The sequence below is a fragment of the Chiloscyllium punctatum genome, chromosome 25 (genome assembly GCF_047496795.1).
Source record: "Chiloscyllium punctatum isolate Juve2018m chromosome 25, sChiPun1.3, whole genome shotgun sequence".
NCBI lineage: Eukaryota > Metazoa > Chordata > Chondrichthyes > Orectolobiformes > Hemiscylliidae > Chiloscyllium > Chiloscyllium punctatum.
Genome location: NC_092763.1, coordinates 10766144 through 10782433, shown reverse-complemented (window position 1 = coordinate 10782433; position 16290 = coordinate 10766144). Strand labels below are relative to the sequence as shown.

The following is a 16290-nucleotide window of genomic DNA, read 5'->3' as shown; positions in this document are numbered from 1 at the left end:
TCTGTACTCAGGTTAATCAGTGCTGGTAAATGAAATTCCATGTTTTGTGTATCAAGCATATCCAGGTCAGATTTTAAAGAATACAGGGGCTTCAACTATACCCAAGTCATGCACCTTAACCTTTACCTCAAACTGCCTAGGACAGCTCGATGGCTCATTTTAATTTCACTGGTAACCCAATGGCACCTCTGAATGAGGCCATTAATCTATTGCTGATTGCTGAACTGTAGACTGTTCGGGAATGTGGACTTGTGCTGAATTAGAACCAGACAGATTGCATCTTTAAGAACCTTATTTTTGTTGGTAGAGGAAGAGACCCCCTCTTTTCACTCTGAACTGAAATGAAACAGAGCACTTCGGTGAAACGTCCATGTAAATCTCAGCACTGGCCACTCTCCATTCAGTGAACATTTTACCCCTGGTGTTAGCAGCACATACAATTGATTACCTATTTCATTTGAGTTGTGAAGGTGACCTTTGTAAAGTACTCATCGTTTATCACACATGAATTACACAGTTGATCTAACTCCTGGAATAAAATATTCTACTATTCCCATTGTGCCACCTTTTCAGTATATTTTGTAAATCTGGCAGATGCCTTTGATCTGACCACCACAGAATTTAAGGAAGCAAAAGTTTGTCACTCAGTGCCACTTTGAAACTCTGCAAATCAAAGTGATATAGAAACAGCAAGCTATGATTTCCCATTGGTTTTCTGCCCCGATGCAAAGGACAATACATGCAGTAGTTTGATATTTCTTAACCACTGGACTCCTTCAGGGCCAAGATGTCATGCCAATAATGGCAATGATCAAATTCATCCTGGATCAATAGACTCAAACTGAATCTGACCTGCCATGTAAATTAAGTTCCTGCCTGTCTCAGTTGCTGAGACCAGTGAAAAATATTGAGTTATTTCTGCTGTTTTGATTGTTGGTTCTCCACAATTAGACATTCGGATACAGTGCCACAAAGCAAGCAGTCTAAAGACTGGAATTGTCCAAAGACCGGATATTATTCTTTTCTAGTGCCAACCCACAACAGAGTAAACGCAGGAATGAAGAGTCCATTCCTAAGCCAGTCATATTGGATACAATCCACGATTGTTGCCTGAGTCCATTGCAGTGGATTAAAATCTGCTTCCCCTCGATCCTCCCTACTCTTCAGACACAAGACTGCTCACTCCACCTAGCCAGCAATAAAGTCATTGCAATTTTGGTTGCTTTCTCTGGACAGGATTGGGAATCAGCCATTTTTTCCTGTCCTCCTTATTGAAATCAAAGAGTGTGCGCTTTTCTTGCAAGAATCACTCAATTTTAATACTGATGGTTTGTTTTTAATTTGTACAACTGTTAAATCTTCAATGTTTCTGCCTATAATGATTGTAAGGATATGCACCATGCAGGTGCTCCCCATTCCACAATCTAAAACCTGGTTGTTTTTATGATACTAGTGATCAATAGTGTGTGACAGAGACATTCTGTGTAAAGGAGTTGATCCCAAAATCTGGCAGGGTGGACGATTGGAGATGCTGTATCTGTGTAGGAATTGTCAGACAAAGAACAAGACCCAGTTCATTGTCTCTATTGATAGCCTCATTGATACAATGAGGAGTGTTGACCAATCACTCAATTAACCGGTCCACAACAGACTCAATCTGGCATTTACAATAATGAAGGAGGCCATTCAACTCATCAAAATCTCTTACTTTAAACAATTCAAAACTGAATCCCTTTTCCGTGCTTTCTTCCCCAGAGCAGTGAATATTTCTGTGCTTGAAAAATGTATTCAACACTTCCCTTAAAGGTTGAAATGGTCTCTGCAGCCATCACTTTGTGGTAAAGTCCATGCTTGAACTGCCTTGTGTAAAACAATCTCCTAACCACTCCCCTTAGTCTCTCTGTACAGCCAGTTTCCCTGGTTGCGAACGGGTTCTGTTCTTGAGTTCATTCACAAATCAGTTTGTACATAAGTCGAGGAGTAATGCAGGACAATGTAAAACAGCTGTTTGTAACTACGGGCACTCCTATGTCAGATCTCTAAAATTACACTTCTGTATGGGATTGCGTTCATAAGTACAAGTGCTCTTAAGTCAGATGTCTAGAAATCAGAGACTCCCTGTAATGACGTGAGGACATCCCTGTTGGTGGACAGCTTTGAAATCCAGAGATAGCTAAGTGACCTTGCTGCTTTTGGTAGATGCCATATCTCCACTTACTCATAAGCTGTGTACCACAGTATTATTTTCACTAATTTTTCTGGCATCTACTGATAGCATCTAATAGCAATGCAGAATTGACATTGATGATGATGACTCTGCAGTGCAGCACAGACAAAAAGTACCTGCCTGGGAAGAAATGTATCTATAATTCAGATCTCTGTTCGGAAAGGTTATTAGCCTCCAGAATAGAATGTATTTTTTAAAAGATTGGACCTTGGAAGATCAATGGAAGAATTACTCCAAAATGCAACAAGAGATGACTTTATTTTTTAATGAGGTTATTCATGATACATTCTCAAATCATAATTAACATCATGATATTGTCAGAAAATTAAATATTGTAAAAGCTGTCTAGCATTCCAATACTGAATGAGTACAGGAATAAATTCAAAAAACATCTCTTTTCTATTCATATAATCCTCTTACGTCCCCAACATCCACTTCCAACATTACAGCTACAGGTCCTACAGGTGCCACCATGTAACCAACTGGTAGACTGGTATTTCAAGTTAACACCTAGATCTTGTCACAATCTGTAAGAAAGAACTCCATTTAGCAGCTCTCTGGAAAGCTGTCACAGAAATCATAAATTGGCACAATACCTGTATCTTACACTTTACAGTTGAGCATTTGTTTGCAACTACCATGTTGGAACAGTCGGCAGCAAATAATGTTTTTATGGTTAAAACTCAGTTGGTGAGATGGCTAGAGTATGGTAAAGAGTCACATTAGGGGTGAAGATTCAATCCCTTTACCAGCTGTGGTAGTACATGGGGGCTGACAACTTGCCTTATCCATGCTTGTCGTTTTCAAGTCATGCATGAAACTGTCGGTCTCTTTCACAAAGCGAGATGCTTATTGCCCCTTGTGAACTATGGTTAATTACCTCACTCTGGTAAAAGAAAACATGATAATTTGATAGATTGTGTCACGGCAATGCTTAGTAAATGAATGTGTTTTTGCCCAAATGAAGTAATCTACCTCTGGTACTGGGTTACTTGTAATGAGATCTAATTATTAAATCAATTATTCTGTTAATTGTGTTACAACTTCTTGGATATTTCAAATGAACATTGTTCAATAAAATATTTTAACTGGGGTTTTCAATATCTAAGCACTTGAACTGAAGTATTATTTGCAAAAAAGGTCTAATCAAAATTCACACCTTTATATTAATGCTGATCAGTTTAACATCACAGTTGTTTGGATGAATGGTTTCCAGTTTCCATATGCTAATCGCCAAACACTAAATTACTCTTTATAGATAAAAATTTCAATTATTGGCATATTTGCCAATGCATTTATTTTCCTACCTGCATTCATCTTTGTGTTCATTATTGGGTTATTAGTGCAAATTTCTCTTCTAAATATTTAAATTGGTTATCCATCAATAATGAAAAGGATGTTTTGATTTTAATTCAAGAGTTATGTGGTTAGGTACATATTGCAGGTCTCAGTGGTGAGAAACCTAGAAACTCCTAACTCGTGAGCTTCTTCTACTGTGGTTCTATTAGTGTCCCACCCAACCTAGTGAGAAACAGTGGCAAAGTGGGATCAGCATATTAGGATTAAACACAAGAATTCACAAATACTTCTGGGCTTCTTCTGGCCTGCTTCTCTTCCTGTTAGATTGCTCCAAAGGGAAAACCACAATGATGGCATCATCAGGGTATTTTTTCATTGCTGTAGGTGCAGATAAGGCTCATGTGGGCAAATAGAGGTCTACTTAGCATCCTACCGTGGGTTTACCTTTTTGTAAATTGAGCTTTTGGGTATTGGTAGGATATCTAGTACATTGTCCAAAATGCTGGAACTACTAGACAATGTGGTTTCTATGTAAAGTAGGAATGTTTGAAAAAGGATACTGTTGTTTCTTTTTTAATCATGCTGCGATTTGAATGTAGTTGAACAGGCTAGCAGTAATTGTGCATCTCTTACAGATATTGAGAAGGTGGTTGGAAGCAATTTATTGAATCATTACAGTCCATGTTGTGTAGGTACACTTGCAGCTCTGTTAAGAAAGAAGTTCCAGGAATTTGAGCCAGTGAAGATGGAGGGATGATGACATATTTTCAAGGCAGGATTGTATGTGTCTTAGAAGGGAATTTGCGGATAGTGCCATTCCATTGTGTCTGCTGCCATTGTACTTCTAGCTGGGAGAAGATATGAATTTGGAAAGCACTGTCAAAGGAGTCTCAGTGAGTTTCTGGTGTAGATGGTACATGCTTCCGTCAATACATACTGATTGTAGCGAGACCAAATGCTTAAAATAGTGGCTGGAGTGCCAAACAAGCAGATCACTTTGTTTAAGATGATTTTTGACCTTCTTCAGTGTTGTTGGAGCTGCACTCACCTGGGCAAGGAGGGAGTATTCCAACACAGACCTAACATAGGTCTTGTATATGTAGGAGGTTGTGGGGGGCAGATGATGAATTATTCACTGCAAAACCAGCCTTGATCTCCTCTTTAAGCCACAGTACTCCTGGTCATCAGTAACTCCCAGAGTGTTGTTGCTATGGGATTTGTAATAGCATTGAATGTCAAGAGGATGGATAGATTTTCTCCTGTTGGAGTTGTCACTGTCTAGTACTTAGTATGATATGAAAGTTACATGCCACTTTCAGCCCCAGCTTGAGCATTTCCCAGGTCTTTCTGTCTGTGGACATTAACTACTTCAGTTTTTGAGATACCGAATGTTACATATTAATTAATGAAAATTGCTACTTCTAATGTTACTCTGAAAGGAAAGTAGCACTTCTTGTACTTACTTCATTAGATTTCGGGAATGTCACAGGAGTTGGAATGGTGGGTAGCAGTAGCTAGCAAGAGCTGTTGCCTGACCTTTAAATGACATATAAAAAGATCATGTTCATAGAAGTCCCACTACAATATTTCGTTATTTAGAGGCCAAATAAAGCACTAAAAAATAGTTAGACATGGGACACTTGCTAGATGAAAACTTGCAAGGATATCCTGGGGATTATGGATGGGCAATAAATACTGGACCAGCCAGGGATGCCCACATTTTGTGAGTGAATAAAAAAAATTTAGGACTATATCTACGATGAGTTCTGGAACCGAGTGATACATAAGTTAATGATGAGTAAATGTCACTTGATAACACTTTCAATGGCATCTTTCATAATTTCACTGATGAGCAAGAGTAGACTGATAGGATAGTTTCAATTTGCTTGGCTTTTTCTGGGCAGGACAAACCTGAATAGTTTTCAACGTTGCTGGCTATGTGCCAATGTAATGGCTATACTTGAACAGCTTTGCTAACAACATAGCTAGTTCTGAAGCTCAAATCTTCGATACTTCAGCTACAGTGTTCTCAAGATGCAAAACCTTTGTGATATTCAGTGCTGAAAATGTGTTGCTGGAAAAGCGCAGCAGGTCAGGCAGCATCCAAGGAACAGAAGAATCGACGTTTCGGGCATCAGCCCTTCTTCAGGCTTATGCCCGAAACGTCGATTCTCCTGCTCCTTGGATGCTGCCTGACCTGCTGCACTTTTCCAGCAACACATTTTCAGCTCTGATCTCCAGCATCTGCAGTCCTCACTTTCTCCTCGAATGCTCCCAACCCCTTCTTGATATTATGTGGATTGAATCAAATTAGTTGAAAACTGGCAATAGGAACCTCATGGGGAGATTGAGATAGATTATCACCTCCACACCCCTGATTTTGGTTCCAAATTCTTTAGCCTTGTCTTTAGCTGGGCTCTTTCATTGTTGAGGATGGGGATACTTGTGGAGCATTCCCTTTTGGTTATCTTTATTTTTCATTGCCAATGCATGACTGGATACGGCAAGGCTTAAATATAAATCATTGGTTGTGAGATAATCCAGATCCTGCTTATAACATGCTGCTTCTACTGTTATATGCCTATGTTGTCACTTCACCAAATCAGCATCTTGTTTTTCAATATGCCTGGTGCTGCTCAGGCACCCTGCTACACTCTCATCAAACCAGGGTTATCCCCAGGCTTATTGATATTGATGGTATGAGGAATTTGCCAGACATGAGGATGCAGATTTTAGTTCAAAACAGTTCATAACACTGAATCTAGCCTACTTAACACAGTAGTATTGCACACAATAAGATTACAAAAGTTTGTCTCCTCAGGGACTGCAGATGTGCTTACGACAAGTAAATTGGTGGGCGAGATCATCTGATTTTTCCATACCAAATGGTAGTTACATCTGTGTGGTGATTGTCTTTCTACATAGCTTCACATCTAAAATAGGTTTAGCATACCTTATTGTTATCTGCCATAATATCCTCACCATTCTGAATTTCCTAGGGCAGCTTTTATTCGTGTGTTGTCTCTACCTTGAAAAGACCTGGGATTAGAGTAGATTAGATTAGATTAGATTATTTACAGTGTGGAAGCAGGCCATTCGGCCCAACAAGTCCACACCGATCCTCCGAAGAGCAACCCACCCAGACCCATTCCCCTACATTTACCCTTTACCTAACACTACAGGTAATTTAGCATGGCCAATTCACCTAACCTGCACATCTTTGGACTGTGGGAGGAAACCGGAGCACCCAGAGGAAACCCACACAGACATGGGGAGAATGTGCATATTCCACACAGGCAGTTGCCTGAATTGAACCCGGGTCCCTGGCACTGTGAGGCACAGTGCTAACCAATGTGCAGTTGCCTGAATTGTACTCGGGTCCCTGGCACTGTGAGGCACAGTGCTAACTAATGTGCCACCGTGCCACCCCACGTATAAATATATATATTAGTCCATGCATATATTTTAATGTCAGTCCCCTTACTTACTTCATGAGGTTTTAGGAATGTCACTGGGGTTGGAATGTACCGGGGTAGCAGTAGCCAATAAGAGCTGCTGCCTCCCCTTTAAAGGGTTTATTGAAAGGTAACGGTCATGTAAGTCCCACTACAGTATTCATTCATTTAGAGGCCAAAACAAGAACAGTAAGTGGCAATTTATCTAAGAAGGAGCAATCCAGAGAATTCTAACCACATTCTTCCCCATTCTCAACTCAGCCTCCCATGTAGCACTTGTTCCAAATGGTCAAACCAAATTGTACAGAAGCTCATAATTTAAGTAAAATTCAGGGTCCTATTAAGCAAAGGACACCATTTATGCTCATAGTCACAGAGTTGTTGAATTAGCAACAAATATTTTGAGCCTTTATGAAAAAAATTTATGCCTTATAATCATTTCGTAGCCGTACAGTTGTGAAATATTTTGGCTTTAGGCAAGTGTATTTGTAATTTCTCAAATATAATACATCTCTGAGATCTTTCTAAGGGATTTTAAAGTATTGAATGGTAACCAAGGGTGACTATTTTTGCATATTAATATAATATCCAGGAGCAGTAGTTCTGTGAATATTCTTGACAGCTGCTAAATAAGCAAAATATTTGCATCATTCAGCCAATTATTCTGCCTGGATTTACTGTCAAGGGGATCAGGAGAAATGTGTGCTGAAACTTTCACCTGTTTTCAGGGCTGTATTGCACCTTTTTTCATCAAAAATACTTACATTCCAGTGTAAATGTTTTTTTTAAGTTAGACATGGCCTTTGCCTAACTGATAGTTACAGGATTATTCTAACACAATAAAAATTGTCTTCACCTAGCACTTCCTAATGAGTAAACATCATATTTTATTTACCAATCTTTGAAGTGATGAAACTCCAGTTTGTGATGGGATTAGTATTTGTTATGGAAAAGCAAAAATGTTCTTACAGAGTGCCAAGACTCTGTTTCCAAGAATGTGTAATTTGTGTGGCCTGAATGAAAAGGCTAAAAACTTGCATTTTATTTTTCTGCTCAATAACCTTAAAGAACAGCACACTGGGCTGGGTGTTGCCTCCCCATGAAGTGGGTTTCAGTGGTGGAAATGCAAAATATCATCTTCCCAAACACCTATAAATTTATCCACCATGATTCACCTGTCCACCATATTTTAGGAAATAATTACACGACTGTTCAGCTTAATACCAAGCCAATTTGACTCCAAAAATCCCTTTCGTATTTTGTTTTTCTTTTAGCACATTTAAAGGTTAAGTTTCAATAGTTGATAGCTGGCTCATGTTTCGTTGTTTACACTTCTGGGTGTAATTTCAATTCCCTAGTAGTTATTCTTGCCTGGGTAGAACACATGCTGTAAATTCAAATGCATGATATGTGTCGTTTAATTTCAACATGATGATAAAATGGCATGCATTCTGTGCTCCAATCTGCTATTGCCCACATGAGTATGCGAGGTCAGAACATGATTTCAGTAATGTGTACACAGTACACAGGGAGCTGTACTATAAGTTAATATTGAGTATTTTGTCCTTCAACCCCAAACAAAGCAGTTATTCTACCTTGTTTCCTTGACGTACCATGCCAGGAGATGCAACAAGCACTGAATTATCTTAATGGTATTCATTGTTATTGAATATCCATGACAGAAATGCCATGTCAATCAGTATTCCCATCTCAGTGAATCTCTGGGGCCCATTCCAAACTGAAAACAGTTCTGTGCAGTCAACCAATTCATCTGGCCACTGGGGAGGCAGACTTAATAAAAGATCACAGGAAGTATTAAAGCCAGCTCTCCCCTAAATTCTTTAACAGTTTGCTCCTGCGGGAAAAGGATCATTTTTACCTTAATGGAATGTTGGTCTGATAAAAGTTTTTAATGTTTTTTTGTGCAACAAAACCTTTCCAGAAGTAAAGACAAGTTTTATAATTGACAAATTTGTATTGACACTGAACTGCTTGAGGGCATGAGATAATAGATTAATGCATGGATGAGTGCAAAGTTGTTTACATATTGCTGTAATTGTACCAAGAACATAGCGTTGAACCTTATAGATGGTACACATCACGGGTCATGAATTTGTTTACATAAGATAGATGTATATATAAAATATATATTAAAATGTAATGAAAATATGTATACTGCAATTAAGCAAAGTGGGTGGCCCCAACTTGCTGATGAACTTCATTCTTTGTGAAACACAATTATTGTAAAATTAAACATGAGGAGGATTTAAGTTCTAGCCCGAGAAAGATTTTAAATTCTCTTTGCTTATATAATTAGTTGACTTGTGAGCCAAATCCAGGGTAGTTTGGGGAATAAATGTATTGAAGGCTATGGTAGATGCCAGAATGAGTTCATTAATTGGCATCAGTGGGGGGTGGTCTTGAAGTCATTCTCTTGGGTGAATTGATCCAGTTGTGAGTGGCTTTGTCTGAAATCTGTGATCTCTAGCCAACACTGCTGAGCAGCTGCCCGCTGGTAGTGTGTTGTCAACGTTGCTCCAATATAAAGGGATGATATGTCCATTGTAGCAGGAATCATCTGGTTTGTCCACCACTTATCTACTGCATGTACATTTAACTCCACAACTCTGCAAATAAGTGTCCTAATTAATCAGTATAATAGCACAAGTACTTGTATACAACTGGCAACACATTGATTCCAAGAGTCAAAATTGCTCTCTCAAATTTCATTGAAAGTAACTTAATGAGCATTTTAAGACAATGAAGAAGCAAAATAATCAGAATCCTTGGTGGGATAGTGATAGGGCTTGCACCATGATACTCATCAGTTCTCACATTCACAATCACTGACACAGCAGACCTGCAAATTTGTGTGTCACTGTCTTAGGAAACAGCATTAAGTAGGGAAGAGTAGTGTAGGGTATTAACTAATGCTATTTTTTAACCAGGTCTTTGAACATAAAGATAAAATAACCTGTGATTTTCAAAGTAATAATGTTATTTCATTATCTTGCTACCTCCCCAGATCAGAGCGAACATTTTACCTGCATAGAAGAATGCCGGATTTTAGGTCACTCAGACAGATGTTGGATGCCCCGGGTGGCAGTAACAAGCCGTGCCAAATCACCTGACCATGGAAAAAACGTTATTGCGCTGTCGATAGAAACCACCAGTGTAGACTCTGAACCCTATGAAAATGGCAGTTCAAAGAGAACTTTTGCAACTTTTGGCAAAGACCCCAGGGATCGCATTGCTGAGAATGATAAAACAGATTTGAAAGGAAAGAGGACATTTGATCTACCCATCTGTAGCCCCAAAGTGAATGGTTCAGTCTCCAGCAGCCAGGAAACAAGTAATGGTATTGACATTTCAAGTCCTGCTAGCACACCTGTGCATTTGGGCAGCCCCTTGTCTAACAGGCCTGCGGTCACGTACTCTGTGATGCACTGCCCAATAACATGTGATCTCGACCGACCTGTCAATCAGACCTCCTCACATCTGTCAGAGCCAGGATCCAGGGAAGCAGACTCAGAGCACGTCCAAGAGATCAACCACCTCCTGCATGATTGCAGGGAAAAGGACTCACCGGGCATTAAACGAATACAGGACATTGTGCTGTGATCACTGGGCACCACCCATAATGCAGATAAATATTAACACCTTGACAGTTTATTTTTTGCTTTCTTTCGGTTTCAAGTATGGCTCTATTTAAATGCTTTTTTAAAATCTAAGTGTACTTTTTCATTGCCTTTTATGATTTTTTTTTCATTGGCATAGACAGAGTAGGGAAACGCTTAGCATTTGAGCTCCCATGCAATTCCAAAGTCAAATTAATCCAAATTGGATCAGATTAGATCAAACTACATTTGTCCAAATGCAATTGTTTCTGATGCATTGGAGAGCATTCTGTGCAGACCAGTATAAGTCATAGCAAGCTTCACATTGTAACTGTGGTTGATGTGGTTTGCACCTTCAGGAGCTGTGTTGAGAGGACTGGTCAACCTCATGTTCATTTTCAAAAATCCAGAAAGTAAAATCAGAATTCAAAGTTCTCCAACTACATTGCTAATTCCAGTTTTGTAAGGCAAGCCATCATAAGCGTACATCCCACAAAAATATAATAGCTTGAGGTGTACTAGTGGCATTATACTGTTTTTGTTGAGTGGATTCTTGTTCATAGTCTTCCTGTATAAAGTGGGTGACAGTCATTGTGCAACTTGTAAAAGTACAGTAGAACTGACTCAAATACCCAATATCACCCCTACCACCCCTTCTTAATCCTGACGTGTAACTCAAAGGTCTGAGACTAAATGTTCTGTAACAGAACGCTATTCTTTCTCAATAGAGGGATACCCCTCTAGCTTGCAGTATGAGGTGTGAAACATGTGGAAGTGACCGCACCACACTTGAATGGTGAATTGTGTTCCATGTGATCAGGTGCCCATGTTCTATAAATAGCCCCTGACTCTGTTAGCCATAATTACGCTCATGATACAAGGCATATGCTGAGAAATATCAGCAGTCTTACTTTATAAATAAGAATTTTATATTGATGTAGTAATAAATGTAAAAACATTGATTGTTAGCATAGGTACAGAGGCAAAATGGTACCCATTCCAGTGAAGGAGTCTGATATATTCTGTTGGTGTGGCACGTTGCTGAGCTTCTTTGTGTCTTGAAGTACATGACATCCTACCTTTTGCAGGGCTGAACTTAATTTAGAAATTTAAAGCAGGAAAATAAAACGTTATCTATTGGAATAATTATTGAAGTGGATTTGATCATCATGGAAAGGAGCCATGTACTATTTAAATGCTTTAAAACTCTTTTAAGTATTTATTAAAAATTTAAAATAATCCAACAATGGCAATATCTTTTTATCAAAAAAAAATTCCCTTCAGTTAAGCTGGCAGGGTATTTTATGGCCAAAGCATGTACAGAATACCCTTTCAGAGGATATGAGTCTTCTTTTTAAATCTTTTTTGTTTCATTTTTGTCATGAATTTCCTACTTTCTGAATTATCGTTTCATTCGCACCCAGCGAATGAGGCACAGTCCCACACAAGGCTGACCACCACTAGTTCTAGCACACACCGCTTTGAAAACTTTGCTTCAGCTTGTCGATGGTTGTAAATCTGAAATTACAAACAAAAATTTGCAAAAATTGGTTTATTTTTGAAACATTTGTCCAAGTCGCAATCTGCTAGGTCTACTGTTTTATAAGTGTTCACTTGTTCACTGAAATAACAACCTAAGATGACTTTTACAGGACAAGCTTTTTGCCACATTGGCCTGTTGATATTTGGGATTAATTAAGGAAGGATCAATAAGTTATATAATTAAAAAGTAGGCCTTATGATCACAACTGGTATAAGTTGTGCCTTCAAGCTGTATGACTTTGTAATATCCAGTGATGAGTAGATCATTAATGTATGTTCTGAAGTGTATAGTTGACAGGTCATGATATTTTGGGTGGTGTGGATAAGGGGAGGAGTTAATAAAAGGGAAATTGTATATAAAAAAATCTAAAGGGACTAGCAGCTGCCATCCCTCAATTTGTGCCTGTTGTTACAAATTTTGATCATTGTTAAATCTCCAGAACAAGTCCCAAGTTTTCTAAGGATTTGTTCCTTTGACACTGTCTGCTGTTGAAGTCTCAACTGTCATAGTGTTAATATTTGTAAATTTGAGTACATTCAGGGTGGCCATTCATTGCTAATGTGTTTAATAAGATGTTCTGCAAGACTGATCCCCATGTTTGCGATCAGTTGTAAATCTTTGAAATAGCTCAAAAACCTGCAGCAAGGATACAACAGCAAATAAACCACAGAGACTAGAGCAGCATAAGAGAGTCCCACTGGCTGCCTCCATGTTTTTAGTCCCAAACTCCCAACAGAGACGAAGAATCAAAAACCTATTTCCAGTGTGTACAAGAAGGTTTATCAGTTTAGAGGCAGGTCACTTGGATTCCCAGCAACCATCATAAGGTCAATCAATTGCAATTCTTCACACAACACTTTGCAGAGGAGTGAACTGCTGAGCCATTTTTGCCTTTGAGAGCATGTCCAACTCAACCTGCCACTGACTGCAGTACTCAACTTTCAAAAAGCAACATTTAGTATCAATCAGAAAGGAGTGGAGGTGGCTCATAACCCAGGCAAAATGGAGCAACACAGAAACCTGGCAACAAAGAAATCACCGAGCATCACAGAGCGAGTTGAGAGGGAGGAGTAGCTGTGGGAGGTCTACCTGACCTGATGGTTTTCTGAATGACATATCGTGTTGACCAAATGCAAAAGAATGATCATGGAAACTAAGGAAGGAGCAGTTAAGTTTTGGAAACTACTACAGCTTGCCTACTGCTTGCAAAACTCTAATTAATATAATTCCTACATTGTTTTGAGTAGTTTGTTTTTTATAAGTGCAATATACACCAGACCCAATGTCTGCTTTATCTCTGTCGTTTTTCTGCGAGGTTTCTCACTATTTCCATCCATTCAGTAGTCCATTCTGTAGTAGTGCTAGCTAATTCACAACATGCAACTCTTTTCCTTTGCTTGTTTCAATCTGAAGGTCTTTATTGAATAAAGACATGTAATTTGTTAAAGATTTGATGAATTGGGCTGTCTCTATCATTTTAAAAGATGGCCAACATCTTTTTATTGGAATATACTATCTTATATTTAAGATTCTGGCAGGCATAATGTAGATGGAGAGGGGTGAAGTGCAAGAATGAATGAAGTGAGAACAGTTTTCCTGGTTAACCCTTTGAGGACTATGGTAACTATATGTTGCATTAGTGATGGTGGTGGGTTCGGGGCAATTTTTTAAGAAAACAAATATAGTATTAGATTATTCTGCTTTTCCAGAGAATATTGTCCATGAAGAAATGTTCTTGTGTTTGTGAAGTTATTGTAACTCACCTGTATGAACATAGCTATATTCCTCCAAATTAAATTCAGTGTTATAGATGTGGGAACAAAAGTTTGTCAGTGCTTTGCAAAAGTATAAAAGGAAGCCCAGTTCTCAGAGGGTTACACTTGTATCATTCGCTAATTCCATCCCCACTCCCCCCAACTTCCCAGTTGTCTTGGTGGCACTTCACAAATTAACATCTGTTAGTGATGATTGCTTTATGATTGGCAAAACAGACTATTTCAATAAATAAGCTATTGTCAGAGATTTAAACATGTTAAAATTGCTCTCACGAAACAAAAACTTAATTATAGAATGGAACCACAGTCAGCTATCATCAGAAGCAGACAGATGTGCTGCTATAGTTGAAGCACAGAGAAAGATAACAGTCTTTCATCTAAGTTCACAGAGTTGCCATTCAGAAGCATCTGATAACACCACACACACTGGTCATTTGCCAAATAAAAGCTCAATGGGAGCTTACAGCACGGACTGTTTTACCAGATTATCTGTCAAACATTGTGTGAAATGATAAGATAATGCTGTATATGCATATATGTTATGTACATTTTCACAGTGAATGGTTCATTGTAAAATAAGAACCACATTTCTGTATATTTTATGATAATATAAAGCAGCTTTATTAAATTATTATAATGTTTCAAATGATGGACTGTCAGCATTGTTTCACCGATTTCTATGTTGATTTGTGGGCTTTTAACCCTTTATGCCAGCAACAAGTTGAAAAACATTTAATCTTGACAATCTTTTGCGCACTTCTGACCCAAGAATAAAGTATTTAGGCTCTTCATTCCCCGTCTCGGAAGTAGTGTTTAACTATCATGAATCCGGTTAACAGAGACACTAGTTTCCTAGACGATTTATTATTAAGCCAGGAATGTGGTTTCTTTGAAATGAGTGCTACCACATTGAGTTTACGCAGAATGCTATCTGGATTGTGCAGATCACTGGTGCAAATGTAATTACGAGACATGATCTAACCTTTCTGCTTTGTGTTACAGACAATAGCTACTCACTTAGTGGTTCGTAACTGTCCTGCACGCATCTGCCTTTCGTTAGCGCAGACTGTGTTCTTTCTCTTGCACCATCTTTCTGTCCTCACTCTTGATTTGTCTGCACTGGTTTCCATTGGCATTTTTCTTTAATGAAGCTCCTGATGTGAACAGGCATAAACAGGAATACATGATGATCCCTCAGCAGCTCTGAACACATTCAGTGAAAACTGCACAACAGAATACAATAGAGGCAAAGATGATCAGATTGATCTCAATGCTGTTTTCATGGTATAAGTACACAATGGAATGAAATAGCTCAAGGTTGAGTAAAACATTCAAATTGTAAACTCTTGTGATTTGTAATGTCAGATAGGTCAAACTATCAGGCAGGATACTCACATAGTGCTCTTGCCATGGGATAATGTAAGTAAAAAGGAACAATCTACAATAATGCAAACTGTGCATAGTCCATTGAAAAGACCACTGCATTTTCCCTTTTAAAATTAAGGAGAAACTGTATCATAAATCTCCATTCACAGTATTTGTTTTCAATATATGGTATATGTCAAATCTTTTGAATCCATAAACATGTTTTGCCTCAATTATGCATACCTGAGCTAATGATTTTCCACATTCTGGATTATTTAAGTTATTTGCACTATCTTCATTTGAAACAAAAAAGAAATTGTTGGAAAAGTTCAGCAAGTCTGGTAGCATTTGTGGAGAAAAATCGGAGTTAATGTTCGGGTCGAGTGACCCATTCAGAACGGTTCTGAGGAAGGGTGACTGGACCGAAAATGTTAATTCTTGATTTCTCTCCACAGATGCTGCCAGACCTGCTGAGCTTTTCCAGCAACTTCTGTTTTAGTTTCTGATTTACAGCATTTGCAGCTCTTTTGGCCTTCACTAGGAAGTGCTTTTTGAAGAACTGGGGATGGTTGATGCAGATTTCAGAATTATGCTGTGTTATGCTCCTACAGTAATCTATAGGCTACCTGATAGACTTTTAAAACCAACTTTTCTTCTATTAAAAGTTATCTCTTCACCCTTAACAATTTGTCAGGCCCCTGGAGATTGCATTATCTCTTGATTTATTTAAACTTTAAAGCACATTCTGCAACATACCATAAATTATGCTATATTTTAGGAGGAGCCAAAGCATTCCATACATTCACACGAGCAGATGCAGACATGTAAATTGTAAACAGATAATGCTGGAAATACTCAGCTGTTTAGGACACATCTTTGGGGAAACAGAGTCAATGCTTCTGATCGATGATCCTTTATGAAAACTAATGGAATATCACTAACCTGAAATATTAACTCTGTTTCTCTCTTCAGCCTCTGTGAGACTGATTAGTAGTTTAAGCATTTTCTG

At 38.5% G+C, this 16290-nt stretch overlaps 1 protein-coding gene across 3 annotated transcripts in view; it reads left to right on the top strand.

Moving 5' to 3' along the window:
* Positions 1–16290, top strand: part of pcdh19 (protocadherin 19) — a 254469-nt gene that overhangs the window by 106720 nt on the left and 131459 nt on the right. For 2 of the 3 annotated variants that reach the window (XM_072594680.1, XM_072594679.1), the window contains exon 4: positions 10007–14575. The exons of the other annotated variant lie outside the window; for it this stretch is intronic. In XM_072594680.1, the coding sequence (XP_072450781.1) occupies positions 10007–10602 (596 nt within the window). In that variant the 3' untranslated portion in view covers positions 10603–14575. Of the gene's footprint in view, positions 1–10006; positions 14576–16290 lie in introns of those variants that run through there. 3 annotated transcript variants of the gene reach the window in all.